The sequence below is a fragment of the Pelobates fuscus genome, chromosome 3 (assembly GCF_036172605.1).
Source record: "Pelobates fuscus isolate aPelFus1 chromosome 3, aPelFus1.pri, whole genome shotgun sequence".
Lineage (NCBI taxonomy): Eukaryota > Metazoa > Chordata > Amphibia > Anura > Pelobatidae > Pelobates > Pelobates fuscus.
In genome coordinates, this window is record NC_086319.1 from 101,479,572 (window position 1) to 101,503,183 (window position 23,612).

At 38.5% G+C, this 23,612-nt stretch overlaps 1 protein-coding gene across 2 annotated transcripts in view; it reads left to right on the forward strand.

Annotated features, from left to right (window-relative positions):
* The window catches only part of PPP2R2B (protein phosphatase 2 regulatory subunit Bbeta), a 275,434-nt gene extending 253,498 nt beyond the window's left edge, over positions 1-21,936 (forward strand). For both annotated transcript variants that reach the window (XM_063447385.1, XM_063447386.1), the window contains exons 5-9: positions 5,600-5,777; positions 7,286-7,450; positions 19,463-19,632; positions 19,842-19,933; positions 21,257-21,936. In XM_063447385.1, coding sequence (XP_063303455.1) covers positions 5,600-5,777; positions 7,286-7,450; positions 19,463-19,632; positions 19,842-19,933; positions 21,257-21,536 — 885 coding nt within the window. In that variant the 3' untranslated portion in view covers positions 21,537-21,936. The remainder of the gene's footprint in view (positions 1-5,599; positions 5,778-7,285; positions 7,451-19,462; positions 19,633-19,841; positions 19,934-21,256) is intronic.
* The last annotated feature ends 1,676 nt before the right edge of the window (positions 21,937-23,612 follow it).

Genomic DNA, 23,612 nt, shown 5'->3' on the forward strand with positions numbered 1-23,612 from the left:
AATACCAGGAAGAGTTGAAAATAAGACCTAAAAATGCAACATTTATGTAGCAAAATGGAAAAAGGTTTTTTTGATTTGTTTTTATTTTAAATATTTTTGTTGTAATGTTTTCTTCTCTCCCTGTCCTAGCATCTTTTTGTCATTTATTTTCCATTTTCAAAACTAACAACTCACACCTTTTAACACCCGTCACCAAATGGCGTTTTTGCATTGCAGTAGAAATCTATCCTGTTTTCCATACTGAGAGCATAGGTGGGATTTTTCCTTTTTATTTTATGCATTGATGGTATATACCAGCATGTTTAACATATGATGAGCATCATCCTGTCAGACTGGAAAGTAAAAAAGCTTCATAATAATGCTTCTTTTAAAATGATGAGAAAACAAACAAAAAATGTTTTGTTTTTTTTCAACGTTTTATTTTTGTATTTTTTTTATTTAGTAGTTTTTACTGTAAATTTTTGAATTATACACATGTGTAAACTTGCTTTTTCTCATTTTCTTGGATGGAAATAAAATCAGATTCTAGTGTTGGAAATTGAAAGCTGACTGCAGTATTGAAATTAGAATTCCTGTCACGTGACAATGGTTGCCATGGTTAACCCAGCCGTGCCATTCTGAGTAAATGGGGGCATGAAATCTGCTCTGCTGGTTGTTAGGGAAATAAACATAAATTACATACCTTGAAATTCTTGCCTACACTCTCCATTTTAGTTCAGAGTACCTGACATCCAGCTGACTACAACATCATCATTTCTTTAAAGTGCTTTGTTAGATGGAGACGAGTGGGGTTGAATCTGTTTTATATCTTGACAGGTCTTCTGTTCATAGGAGCGCTGGCATATTTATATTTACTTACATAAACTATCTTCCATGTTTGGATGTTTGTGCCTTAATTTATATAGTTGGTAAATTTGAATTACGTTATGAATACAAGCTACTGTCTGATAACAATTCACAAAGTATAATAAAGAACAAACGGGGGGGAAAACAACTGAGAGAACGAAAATAAAGGTCTCACGTATAGCAAAGTTAATCGCAGTGTCCTGTAGGAAAGCCCAGGGTTCTTGCTGCTTATTACAACCGGGGAACATATGGGGGATAAAAGTTTTTTCCATCTTTTTAATTGACATGAATCCAGCCTGTCTCTTTAACCAGGCCATAGTTAGTTACATTCTGATATAGTGCACACCTGCTGTAACTTACTCCCAGTAACTCACTGTCACATGTACAGAGGCACATACACAAATTACATATGCAATCACGTACACACATTTGTAAGAAATCTGCACCTTTACACTGATTTTGGAATATTGGGATTGGGAAGTGTTATAGTTACTCATTATTGCTTATGATCCCATTTCACTAGGGATTAAGACGTCTTTTATTGTTAAAGGAGTGGGTCATATAGAATTAGCAGGCCTATAAAAAGAGGGGGATGGGATCTGCAAAGGGAAGATCAGTTTGGCTACATCTACCGTATATATTGCACTGAAAAATCCTGCACTCTAGTGTCATTGACCCATGGCTCATGCCTGGTAATATCCAAGGATGACACAATGGCAATGATCATGGGTCACCTGGAATTTTTTTTTTTTACATTGTGTGTTTAGTGCATTAACAGGTTGAGAACGGTTATAGTTGTAGTATAAGGGCTATTTTGGATAATTGTGGTTAAGGTTGGACGCGGGTTAAACTCCGTATTGGGGTACACAAGGTGTTTAGTTTTTAAGAAAAGTTAAAAATAGGATAACAGTAAAGGGTTTATTTTGAGATTTGGTCTTTGTGTGCTGAAGTCAGAAGGGTTGTTTGCACAATACTCACCCTCCCATGTCTTCTGCAGACCGATCAGATTGAGGAGATTAAAGCTGCAGGAGCTGTTACACAGTGTGCATCAGTCAGAGCTTCCCCTGCGCCTCCTGCAAGGCATTTCCTGTGTAAGAGGTTACTAGTGGGCAGATGGGAAGTGATTCCTTGTTATTCCTGTCCAAACACAGATACACTGGAGGAGCAGGGACAGCACTGAGTTTTACACCCTCTATACCTGTCACTGCAGCTCTATTACGGCTGACTGGACTACAGAGAACATTGGCCAAGGCTCCTGGTACTTAACTATTTCCACCAGCCTATATAAACTCATAAAGGCACCTTACAAGAGCTGAAAACAGGTGCCCCTAGTGGAATTGTGCCTACTCTGCCGCAATGGGGAAACCGGACCTGAATCTTTACTTGGTATTCAGGAGAACAAGACCAATAGCTTTGACGTTTTGACATTTTTTTTTTCCTTCCTATTCATTCAAATATTGCTGACTAATATTAAAAAAAAAAAAAAAAAACGACGTGCCAGAACCTTTTCCCTACCAAGAGTTAAAATGCACAAGCTGTACCTTTTGGCATTTCTTACTCGCTTGTATCATTCCTTGTTCTGCTGTTTACTATTCTTTACTTTCTGCCCTTCTGAATCCCATTCTGTGTATGTGAAGAAGTCAGGCTGCATATTAGCTATAACCTTGATATTAATATACACCGGAATCTTGCTTTACAATTTGTTAAATCCATTGGTGACAACGGCTCAGTCTTTTATCCTGTGATAATGACACATCTTCGGTTTCTTGTTTGAATAGATGCAACTGTCAATTAATGTTGTACAATGTAGAATTTTCTCAAATTTTCTATTTCACCCAGAGAGCCCTAGGTGAAAGCCCCCCCCCCCCCCCCCCCCCCCATCTCCATTCTTATTGTAAGTACATTAAGACAATTGTAGAATGGTTTGGCTTATTGCCTGAGATCTGCCGAGCATCTCCCCACCTGTGCTACTTCCACCAGAATGTCAATAGCTACTAAGCAGGAGCTTCATTTAGCTCTCTGGTGCTTAGCCCTGCAGTGCTGGTCTAGCTCATTGGTTGAGAACATCTGCTGATTGCACTGCCAGGCTAAGCTTGGATAGAGAACTCAAAAAGTTCTAAAACCGCTTGAATGCTTACAATGGGGAGCGAGAGGGCACTCCTGGCACCATAGCTACTACATCACTTTTGTGGCCTCTGTGCGAATGTATACATGTCAGTATATATGTATATATTAGCAATATTTTGAGATTTAATTACTGCTTACTGTGTGTTTATGTTGAAAAGGCAAAACTGGAATATGAATGCTTTTCTGGTTGCATCTCCCCCTTTCCAGCAGTTGCTGTGAATAATTGCAAATAGTACTCTAATGCAATGCTTTTCATATCTCTCTGCACACAAACCAGATCGTATGCGGAATCCATGGAATCTTCACAAACTATATCCACATACTAAGATATAATTAGAGATCCACCATCTAGAAAACATGCTACCAAAATTGTTATATGAAAGGTTTATATTGTAGATTTATTTATTTTAAAAAAATATATAAATTTTTTTAATTTTATCTTTTTATTTTTTTGTGTGTGGTGGTATTTACTGTGTTGGTTTTGGATGTGTATACATTGTGATGAAACCATTCCATTTTTGCTACAGCTCGATCCTCCAGGCGTTGTATGATGCACCCCATACAAATAAGAACTATCACTTGTAATTTAATTTGGTTTCTTCTTCCAGATTCATTGTATGTCATTTGCTCCCGTACCCAGAGCACATATTCAGATGTCATTATGAATGCTGATTGCAATAATCTTGTTCTCCATATAGGACTGAAATTGCTTTGTAGCTCTGTGCTCATGAAAATGTATTTAACAGTCCAATCTCAAAGTGAAATAAAATATGCTGCCCGTTAAATGGTCATTTTGTTTAGCCACTGAACCGATGTATAGGTGCATTGTATTATAAATTGCATATGCGTTGAACAGCTTCATAAGATGCAAACAGATCCTTTGCCTTTGAAGCGCGGAAACATAATGACAAAGCACTTAAAGTACCACTACAGTGCGAGGAAAACAAACTCGTTTTCCTGGCACTATAGGGTTATTAGGTGTGTGCCCCCTCCCGCTGGGCTGAAGGGGTTAAAACTCCTTCAGCCACTTACCTTGATCCAGCGCCAGGCTTCCTCGGCGCTGGTGACTTCTCCTCCCCTTGCCGACGTCCGCTCCGAATGCACATGTGCAGCCAGAGCTGCGCGTGCATTCAAACCGCCCATAGGAAATCATTCCGCAATGCTTTCCTATGGGCGTCCAGCGTGAGTTCAATGCGATTTTCGCATTGAGTATCGCGGAGGTGGCCTCTAGTGGCTGTCAGGGAGACGGCCACTAGAGACTGGATTAACCCTCTATGCAAACATAGCAGTTTCTCTGAACCTGCTATGTTTACAGCTGCAGGGTTAAAACTAGGGGAACCTGTCACCCAGACAACTTCATTGAGCTTCAGTTGCTGCCACTAGTTTATAAAACATCCACATATTTTGCAGTACCGGATGTGATCCTAGACTGGAACATGCAGAATTCATGTTTATATTGGGGCTTTTAAGATTAGATAAAAAAAAATTGGATACGTACCTTTGGTATAGCAGAGTGATTCAAGTGCATTATACAAACGATACCTATATTATTTGGGGATTTAGTAGCTCATGCCTTCCTCTTTTTGATCTTCTTTTAATGGATAAATTAACATTTGGCTTTGATGGAAATGAGTCCTAAATTAATGCTCTCTGCCATCACATACAAATTCCTCTGCTACCTCTTGTCTCATCTCCCCAGTTTAACCTTTAGCTTTTAAACTCACGGGCAGGGCTCTCTACCAGTGTTATCGGTCTGTTCTTATAGTGTTGTCTTTCCCAATTGTACCGCGCTGCGGAATATGTTGGCACTTTATAAATGCCGGTAATAAATAATAAAAATAAATAGTAGGCCAAACTAGGGAGCTATTTAAACTTAGAGCAACATTGGCATTGAACTTTATAATAACTTAATATAATCTTTGTTATACCATATCATTTTTTAAATTCATGTATATTGAATTATTTTTTAAATAAATCAGTTTCTTGTCTTTCCCAATTCCTTTTTCTGACCGCAGTTTTTATGCAGCTTTGGTCGTTTGTCATTTATCTGACCCAATACTCACTATTTTACAACTGTCTGTTGCTTTGCACATCTTTCTCCCTTAGCATTTTTTGTTAGGCTATGCAGAAACACAACGGACAGTTGCAAAATAGCGGGTATATGGTCAGGTAACGACCAAAGCTGCATAAAGATGGTTATCAGAAAGGGAGAATGGTTAAAGTAGGCAAGTGATTTCAAAAATGTGTGTATATATATATTAAAAACAAATAGATGGTTTGTCATAACAGCTTATGTTAACATACATTTTTGCTGTCAGTGTTCCTTTAAAGGCACTAGTCTCTATAAGTAACAAAAGGGACAAGGACAATAGTCATTTCTATAATTGAACCGGATTAGACGGAACATTCTCAGCCAAGAAAATTACAGGTATTGTATTGAAAAAGATCTGTGAAATGCATTCCGTTTAATGTAGAAAGGCTTAGTTAAATAGTTCGTTACTGTTAAGTTTAAAGAGGAATTATTTAAGACTGTCCTAAATACCAAAATATGACCTAGACACTGTACACCAGTAGTTTGACTTTTTTTGTATGTATGATTATAAATGTTTGCCTTTCTTCCCTACAGGTCCCTGTATTAAGGCCCATGGACCTGATGGTAGAAGCCACACCAAGAAGAGTGTTTTCCAATGCCCACACCTATCACATCAACTCGATATCTGTGAATAGTGACTATGAAACGTACATGTCTGCGGATGATCTCAGAATAAATTTGTGGAATTTAGAAATAACTAATCGAAGTTTCAGTATCCTTTTGTCTTGTATCAGTGTACTGACTAAATGTTTTACTACATGGCACACAATGTAATAATGCTCAAAGGGACAATGTAGTTCATCACATTGAATTGATTAAAGTTGCTGGTGTCCCTTGACTGTGTTCCTCCAATCCGTGTTAAACCATTTTTGAGCAGTTTAAAACTAAATAAGAGTATTTGGCTTTCCAGAGGCCAGCCCCTACTGGAGGTGTGGCTGAGGCATAGACTACAAACGCCCTTGTAGCCATACCGACTTAATACCTGCAATGCCCACTGCCCGTCGGGCTAATGCTTCATCATAAGCCCTAGCAGTATAGAGGAGACGGGCTGCCGAGGACTCTTGTTTAGCAATAAAAGGGTTTAATGTCGAAAGGAAGAACGGTACCAGGGAACTCAAGACATTATAACCACTTCAATGAGATGAAGTTACAGTACCTACAATGTTCCTTTAAGCTGTTGAAGGTTCTTAAACTAGGTGCTTTGCTGTATCCTGATCCTGAAAATTACTGCATCCGGAGATATTTAAAGGGGAACCATTCACTTTTATGGAATTTTACTCAATTGAATAAAACCTTGAAAATCACCTAGAAATTGTTAAACAAATGTAAACCGAATATAAAAAATACTGTGTACTGTCAGCTCCCCTTTAATAATGTTAAAATCTGTTACACTGTTGCCTACTGATACTAGCAGTACTTCAGCAATAGCTTTTTTGATGTCACCACAATGAAATAGCCAGGCCCAAAATATGGTACTTTTATAATTAATAATTATTACCATCCTTACTCATGTCGTATTTTGCTCATTTCTGGAGAAGTGGTGTCTTCACTATAAACTTTGAAGATAGAAAGAAAAAAAATCGTAACTAAAATACTAAAAATAAAATAAAATATTAAGTTAAATGGGGGAGGGGGGAGGAGGAGGAGGAGGAGGAGGAAGGGGAACTGCTATTTGTAATGTAATTGCAATAATTCTGTCAAACAAAGGTCTTTTATAAACAAGTGTATCTGATGAGATGTATTGCGTCATTACCCCATGTGCCTCACAATGTGAAACGGCTCTGATTTGTTTAACATTAATAGTGATGGGCTATATAGTAACATAGGAATCCTGATTAGCTGAAGCCAAGTATTTCCTTATGAATATGTCTACTTTGTATTTCATATCGATCATATTTATTTTACATGTTGTGTGGTATTAACTACTGGGTATATAGTGCCTTTGACTAGATTCTGCTGCCTTGGGAATATGAAAATATATATAATTTAGAAAAAATATATATAAGAATTAAGACTATTTCATTTTCTAAATGTAACTGATACATGCAGACATAAATATACCATATAGTTCCTTTGTGCTTGCTACTTATATCCCACCTAGAATTTAGAGAAGAGGGTAGTGTATTGGCCATATGTTGAAAGACTCGAAATCAGGGCACACATAATTTTTTTGTTTTTTAAATTAAAATGCTTATTAACCTTTGACATTGCCAACAACAGATATTGTAGATATTAAGCCTCCTAACATGGAAGAATTGACCGAAGTGATCACAGCCGCAGAGTTTCACCCCCATCACTGCAACACGTTTGTTTACAGCAGCAGCAAAGGAACGATAAGACTCTGTGACATGCGCTCTTCTGCTCTTTGTGACAGGCATTCAAAATGTAAGTACATATTACATGTCTTATGATGTGTGCTTGCTATGGGTTTACTCTATTTTTTATTTATTTATATTTGTGTATATCTATGTATTTATATATATGTGTGTGTGTATATATAGCAAAAAACAAAAAGGTTATGGTGGGGAAAAAAATGTGATTAAAAACACCTTCCACCTGATGTCTGTGGATAGTTAATACAATGCTAAACAAAGATCTGCACACCAGCTTGCTTTTCCCACAGAAATCACAAATTTGCAGTGATGTTACTACTGCAAAGAATTCTGGGTGGGCATATGCAAATTACTTTAACAAAGAGTATCATCACTGCAAATTTGGGATTTCTGTGGGAAAAGCAATTCTTATGGCTTGACTGGTGTGCAGATTTTTGCTTAACATTGTATTATTTATATATATATATATATATATTTTTTTTTTTTTTTCACAAGTCTAATCCCTTGGATGCTGTGTTGCATTTGGCAAAACTGGTCTAACAAAATTCCAAATAACGTTACATTTGTGAACAATTGAAGAGTACAGTGTAAATATAAATCACATTTTCATGTAAAGTTACAGAAATTCACACACCACTAATAAAGTCTGTATTTATATTCAAGGTATTACAAACGTTGCCTAAGATCCAGAGCATGAATATAACACACTTATCCTACTGTTACTTGGGTGCAGTTATTTGGACTAGTGGTGTGATAAGGTGATTAATGCACCAACTGCACGTATTCTAATCAGAGAGTTTATTTCTCCTGGCAGGATTAGATCGGCCTTTCCTCTCTCCCAAGTTGATAAAATCAATCGTAAATTCTGCCAAATGGAAATAATCAGAGTTTTACAAGGAGGAAAACACATGTTTTTCTCTTTTCAGTATCATTTCTATAGACCCAACAAAAGTCTCTGTTGTGTGCGGGTAACATTTTATAGGGAAATGGAAAGGGCAGGACAGACCGTACAAGGACATGTTCCATAATTAACAGAGAGGGTAGCAGTGCATTAGCTGGTCCAATGAAGCAATGGGTGCAAGCTGGTGCCCTTTAGCTTCTGTGTGATCAGATATAAATGAGTTTGCAAGAGTTGTTTGTGGATTTTACAGGAGACATTGCCACTTTATAAGGTGAATGTCAAGGCTGAAGTTGGTTGACATTTTTTGTATTAAAATGGTTCTCCTCCGTTTAAGTTTAGGTGGAGATTAAAGGTGTGTGAAATTCTGCCAAGTAGTGTACTACATACAGTTAAAAGTTTAATTGGCTTCTTCTGATTGTGGTTTTGTTTTCGGCTGTCCTATGGTTTATTTGGTTTGATATATGTATTGTTTTATGTGCTTCCACAAATTGCGGAATAATATTTATTTTAATGTGCTTTATATCACAAGTATTTGTACCACGTTCAAGCAGTGTGAAAATAAATGTTAAACTCATTTTATCGATTTGATAAGAGCTGCAGCAAGGCTTTTTTTTCCTCTCCAAAGGTCAGAATTTTATTATGTTGAATAATTCTCATTAATGCAGCTGCATAGTCTTTCACGCTGCTGTCAATAATGTTGAATAATTAATCACTGTTGAAATGTTGTACAACTTCATTGTATGGAATGTGCATTATTGGCTCTGTGTGTCTCTTATCAAAATGGGTCTTATAATGCACATTACAGGATTTAGCACTGCATAATTTTTTTGGTGACATTAAAGAAAATACATTTAAAATTGCATGTATGTGTGCCACATGTGTACATTGTATAAAAATGCAATAGTAAATATCTTGAAAGCTTGTGGTCTCTTGCTCAGAAGACCCAGAATTCCAGACCCCAGTATTAGACAATTGCTTTCTTGCCTAGATACCTGTAGCTTCATGGGACTTATTTGCACTGTCAATTTATAAAATCAAGAAGATACCTGCATGGGTTTATACCCTAAAACCTGATGGGATTCAGATTCTTTAAAATATTGAAAACACTCTAGCTAGAAAAAGTGCAGAGGTGGGCTACAAAATTGAAGAAAGGACACTGGAGCATTTTAATTATAAAGAAATGTTAAGGTTAATACATTGAAATCTCTTTAGTTTGGAAAAATGGCAACTCAGGGGGGATATGGTGGCATTATACAAATATATTTGGGGACAATACAAACCACTGTCTGGAAATCTGTTCATAAATAGGACTTTGCAAGGTCACACATTTAGACTGGAAAAAATAGGATTTAGTCTAAGGCAAGGCTCGACAAATCCCAGGTCCACATGGAGACTAGAAATTTTGCCCTGGCGTCTGGGATTGTTCAGCCTTTTACCTAAAGTGGACGGCTGGGCAAACAAATGGGCCGTTCCGCTGCCCGCCCGGTAGCTGTATAGCCAAGCTCCCGTGGGAGGTATGGAGGCGGCAGGCTGGGGCAGTGTGCAAGGGAACATTGTACCCGGCCGCCCAAGAGGTATGGAGGTGGCCAGCTCAGAGAGCTTTGTAGCAAGCCGGGCAGCGTGCAAGGGAGCAGTCTTCCTGCAGCTCCTCTCTGCTCCCTCGCGCTGTGTAATGATGCCGGGAGCCAGAATATGAAGTCATTCCGGCCCCGGCATCACTGCAGACAGTGTGAGGGAGCAGAGAGGAGCTGCAGGAAGATTAGTGCTCCCTCGCACCCAGAAATATCAGCCCCACTGAACCCCAGGGAAAGTCCACTCAGCTCTCCCAAAGGTAGGGAGGCTGGGTGGATTAGAATTTAAAAAAAAATAATTTGTAAATGTTATAGAAAGTGTGTGTGTGTGTGTGTGTGTCTGTATGTCTGTCAGTCAGTGTGTGTATGTCTGTCAGAGAGTGTGTGTCTGTTTAGGTACCTTAGGTACCCTTCCGATCACATGATTGATGTTCTTACTCACCTTTTTTCCCCAGCCGTGCTGGTTCGCCGTTCCTTGTCCCGCCTCCATAGCTGAGATCTTAATGATCTCAGCTAAGCCAATGCTTTCCTATAGATAAGCATTGGGAGGATATTATGCATGTTCTCTATGGGTAACATTCAGCACCTCCATGTAGAGCACGGGCACAAGACTCTCTAATGACCGTCTGAGTGACTGTCACTAGAGGTCTTAGTAGGCAGCAATGACTTTACATTGAAAAGGCTACAGGGACAGGCTATAGGCACCAGAACAACTATATTAATCTAGAAAAAAGGAAGAAAAACAAAAAAAACAAACAAAAGGGATGTCTTATATAAAGACCGCCCAGAGGGTAAATACCCAGTCCAATCTCAACAGTAGTGTAGTTGCCAAAAAAATAAAAAAGCCTTTATTGAAATCTATTAAAAACCTGGGTTATCAGTGATGGACAGAATAATATAGGGAGAAATATGTATGGTAGGAACAGGGCTAGTCAAGAGCCTAATAGCCTAAAGGAACCCTCACAAAAAACGGAGAGGGGATAGAAGGCAATATGTACCCCCATACATAACTCAGGTAACAAAGCAGTAGGAGAGAACAGGGAAAGGGAGAAACACACACTCCCAACCAAACAGTAGTGCTATACTAATACCCTATCTCCTATAAAACACCTTCGTGGGTGTTCTAATCTAAATGCTGTCATAACATCTGAAGCCCCAGGTTACACACACATGCTAGAAAAACATAAATGAAAAAGGTGCTCAGAGCAAAGTGCTCAAAGATTATTAAAAACACAGAAGTGTTTACCATACATATCCCTATATTATTCTGTCCATCACTGATAACCCAGGTTTTTAATAGATTTCAATAAAGGCTTTTTTATTTTTTTGGCAACTACACTACTGTTGAGATTGGACTGGGTATTTACCCTCTGGGCGGTCTTTATATAAGACATCCCTTTTGGTTTTTTTTTTTTTTCTTCCTTTTTTCTACAATTTCCAGGGTTACCCCCTTTTAACCAGTCCATGTGACCTCTATACTCTGGAGGCTCGGCAGTGGGATACGGGAGTGTCTTTTCCTCCCCCCCCCCCCACTTTCCAGCCTTTTGAGTTTCCTTTTTCTTGTTATTGAACTATATTAATCTGTTGTCGTGCTGGTGACTATAGTGTCCCTTAAAAAATCTGGCTCCTAACTTTTCTTAGCTGGCTCCTAGATTCCAAACAAATTTGTCAAGCCCTGGTCTAAGGCAAAGGAAAGGGTTATTTACAGTAAGAAAAATAAGGATGTGGAATTCTCTGCTTGAGGAAGTGGTTTTATCACATCAGGTTTTATACAGATGTTTAATCGGCAACTGGATGAATACTTGCAAAAACATAACATTCAGGAATATGATATTTGGGGTAATAGCTTCTTGAGCCAAGGAGAGGTCCGACTGCTATTTTGGGGTCAAGAAGGAATTTTGTTCCTAGTGTGTTGCAAAATTGGAAGCGGTTCAGACTGGGTTTTTTTGCCTTTTTTAAAACAACAGCAAAACCATATGTGTGAGAGGCAGGACTTGATGGATGCATGTCGTCTCTGTGTAGCTTCCAATTAACATTAAAATCCACTGCAGAAATGTAACTTTTAACCAAAAAAATCAGATGAAGCAACTATATTAAATGCTGAATAAATGCAACTCCTACCTCAGCTGAAACTGGGCACCCAAAGAGTAAAATGCAGAGGCTCCTTGTCCAGTGCAGATATACAAATAGAAATCCAGTTAGTATACCTCCTAAGAAAACAAGGGGCGGAAAGTGGCAAGATAGTGCAAATAGTATAAAAATACAATAAACACATAGCACAAAAAAATAGGAGAGCACAAACTCAAATGTACGAAAACAAAAGGAGTGTAAGTGCTATGCTAGGCACAAAACGCATTGGGCAGATCTCTTGTTTTGTACATTTGGGTTTATATGGGTTTACCATGTATTTTTATTGACTATTAAATACTCTTGTCATGTTCTATGGTGTGTTTGGGTGATAAACCCAATTGGATTTCTGTTTGTATAGCTGAGGAATTGCCATAAATTGTTGGCTGCAGCTCTAATGAACTTTCCCGTCGGACTCCCTAGGATCTCTCAGCAGCAGTACACCACCTATGGCGAGCTGCAGAGTTCAGCTGAACGTGGATTAGACCAGGGTTGATTTTGATTTAAATCACTAGTCATTAAGACTCAATTCAAATCTTTTTAAGGACCCATTTTTGCTGATAGTTATCGTTAACATTTGCAAACAGATGCAGATTTTGTATTTAGAATATAACTTAACATCACTTTTCTGATTAGTTTAACAGTTATACCAGAATGGATTTTGTTTTATACCATTATAAATACATATGCAATGATGACATTATTACAAGGTGAACGTTTTCCAGATTATTAGATCAGTTTAATATTACTTGGATCTGATAAACAAATTAAATGGACATGCCACTGCCCAAAGAGAAAAAAAAATACTGTTTAGTTGATATACCCGAAATGAAAACATTTATGTAGCTCATGCGTTGGCTTACCGATTAGAACGTTTTGCATTGTGAAAAAATCTAGCCCTGAAAACACAAGTGGTCATGGTGCCTGCAGTCTGTCTGGTCATGGTGCCTGCAGTCTGTCTGGTCATGGTGCCTGCAGTCTGTCTGGTCATGGTGCCTGCAGTCTGTCTGGTCATGGTGCCTGCAGTCTGTCTGGTCATGGTGCCTGCAGTCTGTCTGGTCATGGTGCCTGCAGTCTGTCTGGTCATGGTGCCTGCAGTCTGTCTGGTCATGGTGCCTGCAGTCTGTCTGGTCATGGTGCCTGCAGTCTGTCTGGTCATGGTGCCTGCAGTCTGTCTGGTCATGGTGCCTGCAGTCTGTCTGGTCATGGTGCCTGCAGTCTGTCTGGTCATGGTGCCTGCAGTCTGTCTGGTCATGGTGCCTGCAGTCTGTCTGGTCATGGTGCCTGCAGTCTGTCTGGTCATGGTGCCTGCAGTCTGTCTGGTCATGGTGCCTGCAGTCTGTCTGGTCATGGTGCCTGCAGTCTGTCTGGTCATGGTGCCTGCAGTCTGTCTGGTCATGGTGCCTGCAGTCTGTCTGGTCATGGTGCCTGCAGTCTGTCTGGTCATGGTGCCTGCAGTCTGTCTGGTCATGGTGCCTGCAGTCCGTAGCAGTTTTCACTGTGTTAATCCCTTTGCTACCAGAGGTGTACCGTCACCTCCAACAGCGTCACAGATTTGTCATCCACAAGCCCTGTACAGGAGTTCCAGGCTGGCCACTGCCTGTTCTGTGCTAATTTCATGGGACAGACGCTCATTCAATGGCTGAGAGAGGTCAGCTTCCCCTTTCAAACAAGTGGCAGGTTTTACATCTGGCTTCTACAGCTCGGAGACCCAGTGCCAGACAAGACCGGTTGTAAAAAATTTGCTTCACTATCGTTTTTATGGCACCAGGATACTTCTACAATCATAATCATTACAGCGATTTGTTGGTTACAGTCGGAGTAACTCTTTAAGGAATATGCATAGGTGTCAGGGAATTGTTGGACTTTCTTGGAAGTACACTCATCTCAAGACAGTTTCATGTAGATACTCATGATCTACAACAGCCTCTTATATAAGGACCAGTCCCGACACTCTCCCTGCCGCATGAAAGAATAGCTATAGACCACTGCTAAAAAAAAAATGTTCTAAATACGATTTCTATTTTTGTGGTCATTTGCTGATGTCCCAGGTAGGATTGGTGGATATGGATTATACAGTTTACGCATCATTACTTTTGTGAACTTTTAATGGAGGTCCACTCTTGATTGTACATTGAATTCCGTTTTTAAATAAAAGCACCCTATTATTTGTCTGTCTTGTGTCTCCTGAAGTCTAAACCCATCCACCCAGCAAACAAGAGTACAGTTTGACCTCTCCCTTGACATTTCTGATTGATTTTCTTTTTCTTCTTCTCCTGACATTTTCCTGACTTCAGCGGCTTTCAGTCAATTGCTGTTCAGTTGATGGGTAAAGCTCAATTTAAACAGTTCATCAGAGTTGAAAATGAAAAGTAACATTGACTTTTATGGATGAATTCTCAGAGGACACAAGGGAAATGTAATAACTTTAGACTTTAATCAAAATGCAGAATGGGGCCAGCATAAGGTAAACACGCTGGAATGCAAAATAAACAAGTTTCCTGTAAGATAGAAATTGAAACGCAAAATGATATATTGCCCTTTTCAATTAAATTTCCTGAAGAACTTGTCTGTATTGGAGTACATGATCATTCAGCTTTGTTGGTTTAATACCTAATGCTGTTTGCCAAAGAGATATTAATATAGAGGTCTTTGAATTCAAATATTTACGACATTTCTGTCATTATGTCCCTTCATGACTGAGGCTATTGCTGTGTCTTTGTTCAATGGAAATTTGTGTACAAATAATATACTCAAAGTACAGAAACGTCCCTCTTGCTCACAGTTGGCAGGGTTTTTTTTCCGTGTAAAATTATATTCGTTATATTTAGGAACTTGAATTTCAGATTTGAATTTTTGATGCTAAGCATAGATCTCCTTTTTGGGCAATTGAACTGATCACCACACAAATTTGGTATAGTAAGGGGACGTGTGTTTGTTTGGAACATTTTACAATCCCTCCTTCCTCCTTAAATTTTTTTTATTTATTTTTTTAAGTAAAATAAAAGTGTCCTCTAAACCACTCTCTCACATATAACTTGTAAGTTTGAGTGTTTTGGTGGTTAAGTTTGTGTTACACGTTTTTATTTTTTATTTTGTTTTTATGTATTTATTGATTATTAAAGAAAAGTGGTTTGTTGCCTGCTAAGAACAGTAACAATAATTACTATAATAATATTTGCAGTGTGTAGAAAGCGCTGATTTGTAGTATGCGTGTGGCTAGGATGATTTGTAGCATGCGTAAGTAGAGGTGGAAGAGCATTAGCAGGGGTTGATGAGAATCTAGGTGCTTTATGAATAGGGGCTGTTCTGAGTTTGTGTGTTGATTGTTAAAAAAAATAGTTTTTTATTTATTTTAAAGGTTTACTTCCCCCTCTCTTGCTTACCTTTGGCTAAAGAGAGGAATGGCGATACCTGGTGTTCCGGTGGGAGGGGGGTTTGCACCTCTAGTGGTTGTAGACCACTCCTGGCTGGATTGAACAATACAAGTGGTCTGCACCTCTAGTGGTTGCAGACCACTTGTATTGTTCCATCCAGAAGCTTGATAAAGGCCTCTGTGTAGGCCGAAACGTTCCAGTAAACCTGCCTTCCTGCAGCAATCCTGAGTGCCTGGACCAAATTTATTTTATCTATTAAATTTAAAGTTCACCTTCAATTCTCACTTTAGTGCATAACACTAAAGGTGTTTGTTTTTGTTTTGTTTTTTAACACACAGCTTAGAGAGTCTGATGAGAGCCATATATCATCTATAAAGAATCTTCCTCATTTCAGTATCGGAAAGACATATGAGATGCACTTTTACCTCTCCATGGAGAAAACAAATTAGAGTTTTTAAGGGTTTGCAAACTCGTTATATCCTTGTGCACCTGAGATACCTAGTCCTTGATCTTCAAATGGTTCATATTCAGATGAATTACATCTGGATACAACAGAAACCTTATTAACCCAAGAGGCTTGCCAGACATTGGCCATCAATTGGTTAAAATGTCTTATAGTTTCGACCTTTGCACACTGCAAGCTCTCTGTCAGTGTGAGTTGATTGGTTTATTATTGGGCACGATAGCAAATGAGTGGAAACCTGTTTCCATGGGAACCAGATTAAGGCATTGAATGGGCACTACAAGTGAAAGGCCTCATGTGGCTGTGTACAACCCTTCAATTAGCCACTTTAAACATTTCCTGAAATCGTTACTATGCACATTTTTTCTTATTTTGTTTTCTTATTCTTTTCATTCTGTTATCTTGATTATTATTATTTTTTTTTTTTCTGAACGTATTCCAAAGCTATTGTAAGGAACTTTTGGATGGCCTGTGTCTCGGATAATTAACGCAGATCTCCATCTCTAACCAAAGCATTCAAAAGCATTCTGCGAAACCAAGGTTCTGTTAGCTGTGCTTTTGAGCAGAGAACCCCAGCTAAACACCGAAGACATAAATAATGTCTCAGTGCAGAGCTCTTTGTGGGCTCCTCCTAATATATTTAGTGTCAAGGGAAATAGATACCCCAACTAGCAGAGATTTGGGAATTGATGTGCAAAACAAAATGTGAACGAACAGATGTGAGCAAATTTTGATGGGGTCAAAAATAGAACAATCCCATATACTACAACTTCTCCAACAGTGCATATTCCTTACCATAGGTCTGTGCAAGTTGTGTGGCTAGGTATATTCTAAGGAGGGTCAATCTGTTCTCATTATCTTCTCTTTAGTTCTCTATGTGCACTCTTGCTTGATTTTGTCCTAGTTTTTATGTTTTTAAAGAAAGTCATGACGATTTTGTACTAATCTCCGGATAATTTAGAAACCTAAAATAAAAATAAAATGATGAAAGTTTAGTTGTCATTTTCCCTGGTTCCTGTATCATGAACACATAGATAACTGAAATGTAAAAATAAAAAGTTGGCACCAGCCTTAAAAATAGAAGTAGAACTATAAAGTCAGGGGCACGAATAAAAACTTCAATTCACCCAAAATACAAATGACTAATATGTAATAATAAGCAATAAAGTTTATTACATAAAAAGTCAAAACTGTATTCTTGGCCACAAAGTATCAACAAATTGCCAGTAGAAAATAACAGTAGCAAACTTTATAAACACCGTATCAAGGAGAGCAGGTTATACAAGTAAAAGCAGCACATTTGCTGCAAGGACAGCAGTAAAAACACTGGGCAACTTAGAAGAATATCAGCCAGGTTAGTCAATAGACAAACCTGGACAATGTCCACCACAGATTGGTAAGTGTAAGTGAAGAAACACCCAAAGTCCGGCGTGGCAAATAGAGAGGAAGTTGCCTGGATCTCTTTGGTCACTTTTAGTATCATGAGCGAAGGCCCAGTTGGAGTCATTGTACTTGCATAAACTGCTCTCCTTGGTACCCTGTTTCCAATGTTTATCCAGTTGCTACTTTTGTTTTCTACTGAAACATGGTGATACTTGAGTTATCTTGATAAGTCAATGCCTCCAAAGTGTCTCTATTTAGGAGGTGTAGTCTTTATTTTGGGCCCAATTCCCTCTGTCCCTTTTTTCTACCCGAATGTTCCTCTTGTGTTGGAGCTCTGTATTCTTGAGGTGACTAAATTTATACCTGAGCTCTATAGCAATAATAACGCTTAGCAATCAGTCTGGGCTAATAAGATACATTGTTCTTGTTCTAAATAATAATTTAGTTGCATAAATTGTTCTAAGCAAGTCACCGTTCCCATGGCCACATCCCCAAAGTTAAAGTTCCTCTTACACTACTTGAAATGTTGGAAAGCAATGTTAGATACGTGATCTATATAGTCCTCCTGTCTACAAAAAGAAATGCTGGCTTGACATATGGGTATGTCCACTGTTTAAGGCGCTATCTCGGCAGTCTTCCACGGAGTACGGCTTATTGGTACTCATATCTTCATATGGCTTTTCTGTGGAAAAGCTGGAGGTCTACAGGACATTAAGTGGGTTACCTTTGGTGTCTCATATTGTGTAATACTAGTCGTAGTGGCATTGAAGATATGTCTGGTTGGTTGTTGTATTTTATTTTACTTTCCACACTTTTTGTAATGATGAATATAAAAGTTTCATTATATGCTTTTTGGGAATGCAAGGGATTAACATTTTGATCAAAGTATTAGTATTTTAGTGTCCTATAGAATCATTTTCTGTAGTTACATTACAAAAAAATAAAACCCAAAATACATATACATTTAGATTATTTATGATCTAAAACTCAGATTTTAATTTTAGTTTGTGGCTTAAGACTTGTACTTACTGCTATGTAATGCAATTCACCACAAATATGTATGAGAAAGGAAAGTTTACCACAAAATTCTGCAGTAAAGGTTTAATTAGACTCCACTTATTAATGGCCAAATACCATTTGTATTAAACAATGAAGTTCATTTATGTCTTTCTACTAATGTATTTATTTTGGCATCCACCTTCTCTGTACATTTCTCAATGATTATCAATGGTGTAAATGTGCAGTCTACTTTGAAATGTCAAAATGTTAAAGGACCACTCTAGGCACCCAGACCACTTCAGCTTAATGACGTGGTCTGGGTGCCAGGTCCAGCTAGGATTAACCCAATTGTTTTATAAACATAGCAGTTTCAGAGAAACTGCTGTGTTTATAAATTGGTTAAGCCTTTCCCCTAATCCTCTAGTGGCTGTCTCACTGACAGCCGCTAGAGGCGCTTGCGTGATTCTCACTGTGAAAATCACAGTGAGAGCACGCAAGCGTCCATAGGAAAGCATTGTAAATGCTTTCCTATGCGACTGGCTGAATGCGCGCGCAGCTCTTGCCGAGCGTGCGCATTCAGCCGACGGGGCGGAGAGGAGGAGGAGAGCTCCCCGGCCAGCGCTGGAAAAAGGTACGTTTTACCCCTTTTCCCCTTTCCAGAGCCGGGCAGGAGGGGGACCCTGAGGGTGGGGGCAAAATGAGTATGTTTTCCTGGCACTAGAGTGGTCCTTTAAAGGAACCCTCCAGGCTAAATAACAGTTGGACCAGTATAAGGTGGTTATGGTACAAGGAAGTACCTGATGCAAGCTTCCCATTGAGGTTAAACTGTTCTTGGCACCCCTGTCCCAGTTTAACCCCTTAAGGACCAAACTTCTGGAATAAAAGGGAATCATGACTTGTCAGACATGTCATGTGTCCTTAAGGGGTTAAGAAACCAAGTGAAGTGGAAGGGCAGGGGAAGCTCTAAACAACACTGGATTAAGGACTTTGTGGTTAAATAACTTGTGATTGGTTTAATCTCTAGAGCTAAGTCAGTACCACGGTCCTCTTGGCACCATAAATACTACATTCCAGTGGTGTTATGATGCCCAGCGTGTTCCTTTAAATGCAGATATGAACTATATTATCTTCAAAATAACAGCTTGTGTATTATAACCTAAGCTCTGTCTCTTGTTTCAGTGTGTTTGTAGAGATGTATCAGAGACTTGGTGATAACATTCTTTTCCACAATATCCATTTTTAGTATTTGAGGAACCAGAAGATCCCAGCAACAGATCATTTTTCTCAGAGATCATTTCTTCCATATCTGATGTTAAATTTAACCACAGCGGTCGCTACATCATGACCAGGGACTATCTCACTGTTAAAGTATGGGACCTGAATATGGAAAACAGACCTATAGAGACCTATCAGGTAAACAACTGACTGATGTTATGGAATCTTATTAACCTTCTCTCTCTTGCAGTTCAAAATAATGTATCTTTGCATATGTAAATGTCTATATACAATCTCTAGGTTAAATTAATATCTTCAGAGTTGGCTTTTGACCATTGGCTTTTTAAGTGATGTAGTAACTGGAAGTTGATGTATTTCATGATCACTTTCCTTTCTTCTTCTTTTAGGTCCATGATTACCTCCGCAGCAAATTATGCTCACTTTATGAAAATGATTGCATTTTTGACAAATTTGAATGTGTATGGAATGGTTCAGACAGGTAAGAAAAAAGAGACCGATACATGCAGAAAATGGATTATTTATCTTCCCCAAATGGGCCTCTCTAGGACCGAAATTCTCCTTTTATTTGTTAGGAATGTATAACCAAGCAGTGATGAGTCTATATTTGTAGACATTAGCTTGTTTAAATAGCACCAATCTACCAGTTTATAATAGAGCACTAGGTGACATCTCACCGGATATCTGGGTTCTGTCACCCAGTGTTGGAAGGACTGATGGAAAATTGCACCACAGTCATCTGTTTAGCCATGCTTATGGTTCACAAATAGTTAAATTCAGACCATTATAACCTCATATATACCATCACTAAAGCAGAACTTGTCTGGGCAGCTCTGATTGGCTGCATGGCTGGGCAGCCTCTTGTCCATGTTTTCTTGGATGACGTACTCCTTTCTGGATGGGACGTTGTCCATTACACTAATTGCCAACTTGCTGGCCACAACACACCCACCAAACTTGGCAGGTCTGATAACATGTTGTATTTTTGTACGACCTTTTCAATTACGTACAGCACTATCCATATTTTACAAAGTCACAGAAAATGTTGTAGAATAGGCTCATCATGTGACCACACCACCAGTGTCACTTCATCTCACTTCAATTACAATACCCTTTAGTAAAATATATTTTTGTCTCTGTGTTCCGCTAACCCATCATTTGCCAATATGGATTAAATCTGAATTCCAATCTGTGTCTATTTCACAGTCTCTGTGTGCACACAAACACTCTTGCTAATGCTATGTTCACTAACCAGTCTCAGTCTTGTTAACCACTTTAGAACTAGAAGAGACGTTTCCTTCACAGGGAGCTAGTCAGCAAGCCTCGCTGTAAGCTTCAGTTACAGGCACCCATAGAAAGGTGGAGTAAAACTCCTTACACTACCTCTATATTTTTCCCTTTCAGAGCTTTTTACTTCCTGTCTCCTCTCTTTTATGTTACCGGTCTTCCTTTATTGTCTTTTCTCTCTTCTTCTCATTTATTTTTATCAACCCTCTCCTCCATTTTGTTTCCCTTCCCCCTTCAGTCATGTTTTTTTATGTCTGCTCGCAATCTCTCTCATTTTGTATGCCACTTCCCCTTTGAAAGCTTTTGTATTCCATTCAGAGCAAAACCATTTGGCAGCAATCCCTTGTTTTCATATTATATGTAGGATATGTGCCAGGCAGAAATGGATAGCATTGTAGTTTAGCTCAATTTAAAATTCAAGTAACTTCTACAAATTGCTATTTTCGAATGTTTTGCAACATTAAATATGGTTATTCACGTAATGTAGTCTTTAAAAGCTCAACGCTTTGTCTTTCAGTGTCATAATGACCGGCTCCTACAACAACTTCTTCAGAATGTTTGACCGAAACACCAAACGTGATGTTACATTGGAGGCTTCCAGAGAAAACAGCAAGCCCCGGGCTATCCTCAAACCTCGCAAAGTCTGCGTAGGAGGGAAACGGAGAAAAGACGAAATTAGTGTGGACAGTCTAGACTTTAGCAAAAAAATTCTCCACACGGCCTGGCACCCTTCAGAAAACATCATAGCCGTGGCAGCCACGAATAACCTGTATATATTTCAGGACAAGGTTAATTAGAGCTGTTACAGAGAATATTAGGCATCACGTGTTTTAAGGCTTTTTAATATATTTTTTTTTTCCTTCTCCCCTTTTTTCTAATATTTCTTCTGTTTTTATTTATTTCAATTTCTGTTGACCAAGTTCTTCCTCTCTGACAAGTTAGACAAAAACGAACAGGCATCTTGAAACCCTGTTGACCCTAATTCACATTGCTGACTTTGAAGCATTTATCTTGTGTTGGCAACCATAAGTCACTGCAACGGTTTGCAACATGCTCTAAAGGAGTTCTCACCTTTTCATGCTGGGAAAAGGTGAAAGCGAAGAAGGAAAAAAAACTTTGGACAAACCAAATCTGGGCATATATAATAATAATCTTTTTAATTGGTAATTCAATTTTTAATAAAAGATGATCATTGCACTTGTGTTTCATTCACTTTAAGACATAGATGTCCAATAAATGAAGTGGTTATAGCCACTAGAAGGTGACAACTGCAGTTAATGAAAATCGGCACAAATGTTTGGCAATTTAACGTTTTCATGAGAACTAGATACAGCTTCCATTTCCTCCTAGGAAGTATAAGATAAACCCTCAGGGCTATAACATCATCTACCCAGGTCTGCCTCCGACCATGTCATACGCTTTTAGTCTTTGAATTGTTGATGTAGCCAGTCGTATGATGGGCATTTGGAAATAAAGGTGAAATGCACCATCTGGTTTCTGGTGAACCATACCAAGATGTCCCTTAAAATGTAAAAGGAGGCTACACAACAAGAATTAAAAGAAGATAATTTGGTCAAATTAGTTAAATTATAGACCATTTTCTACAGGGTCTATATTTGCTTTGTTTGCCCTTTTTTATTTTTTGCATTAAGAAATACTAAGGTCTTTGACTCCACTACGACAAAAATATTGAAGTCTCTATCAATTTAATTGATCATATTTTTTTATCCTAATACCGCAGTACTTCAGTATCTCTCAATGCAAATATAACAGTTTAACCACTTTCTGACCACTGATGTACCTACCTAGTACGCCCAAGGTAAATAGGACCCATTTACTTACCTGGACAGGAGAATCCGCAGCGATCCCTGTCTGGGGGGGGGGACTGCCCTAGAGCCCAGCAGCTACGGCCCTCACATGGCCGCAATTGGTGTCTATGGAGCTGTCAGCAGGGGGACTGCCTGAGCTGTCAGGCAGTCCCCCAGCCAGCTAAAAGTGTAAATATATATATATATATATATATATATATATATAAATATAATGCATATATATATCTCAAAATACTTATAATGCAATCATATATATGCATTATATGTATAATATAAAATCATTATATATATACACATTGCTAAACACAAATATACCAGTCAAGCCATAAGACTTTCTTTTCCCACAGAAATCTTTTAACAGTGCTTTCACTACTGCAAGGGATTCTAGGTAGGTGTATACAAATGAGCTAAACAAAAAACACACTTTGCCCTCAATTCCACTTTATACATGGATTCCTTGAAGTATCTGTCTGCTGTATACAACCGCTTTGAAACACAACTCAGGAAGAGAAGCCTGGCTTGCTATGGAGACTTGGTGTTACTTGTCAAGTACTTTACAAGTAACGCCAAGCCTCCATGGCAAGCCAGTAACCAACCTCATGCTGGTATATATCAGTACTTTGCTACGGAGGCAAGTAACGGCAAGCCTCCATAGCAAGCCAGGAACAAACCTCATGCTGATGATTTGCATGAACAACGAAACTGCTTTCCATGAGTGGTATGTGTATATATATATATATGTATATGTGTGTATATATATCTATATATATATAGATATAGATATATATATATTCACACACATTATATATATATATATATATATATATATATAATATAGATTTTTTTTAAAGTGTGTGTATATACACACACATTCTACATATATATTTAACTATTACCTACATAATTATTTGATTTTATTATAATTTGAGGGACCTATCTGACAACCCAGACAGACAGTCCAGAGAATTTAATTGGCAAGTCCTATATTTAACCCCATAACTTTACTAAAACACTATAAAACCTTTACATGGTGGGTATTTTTAT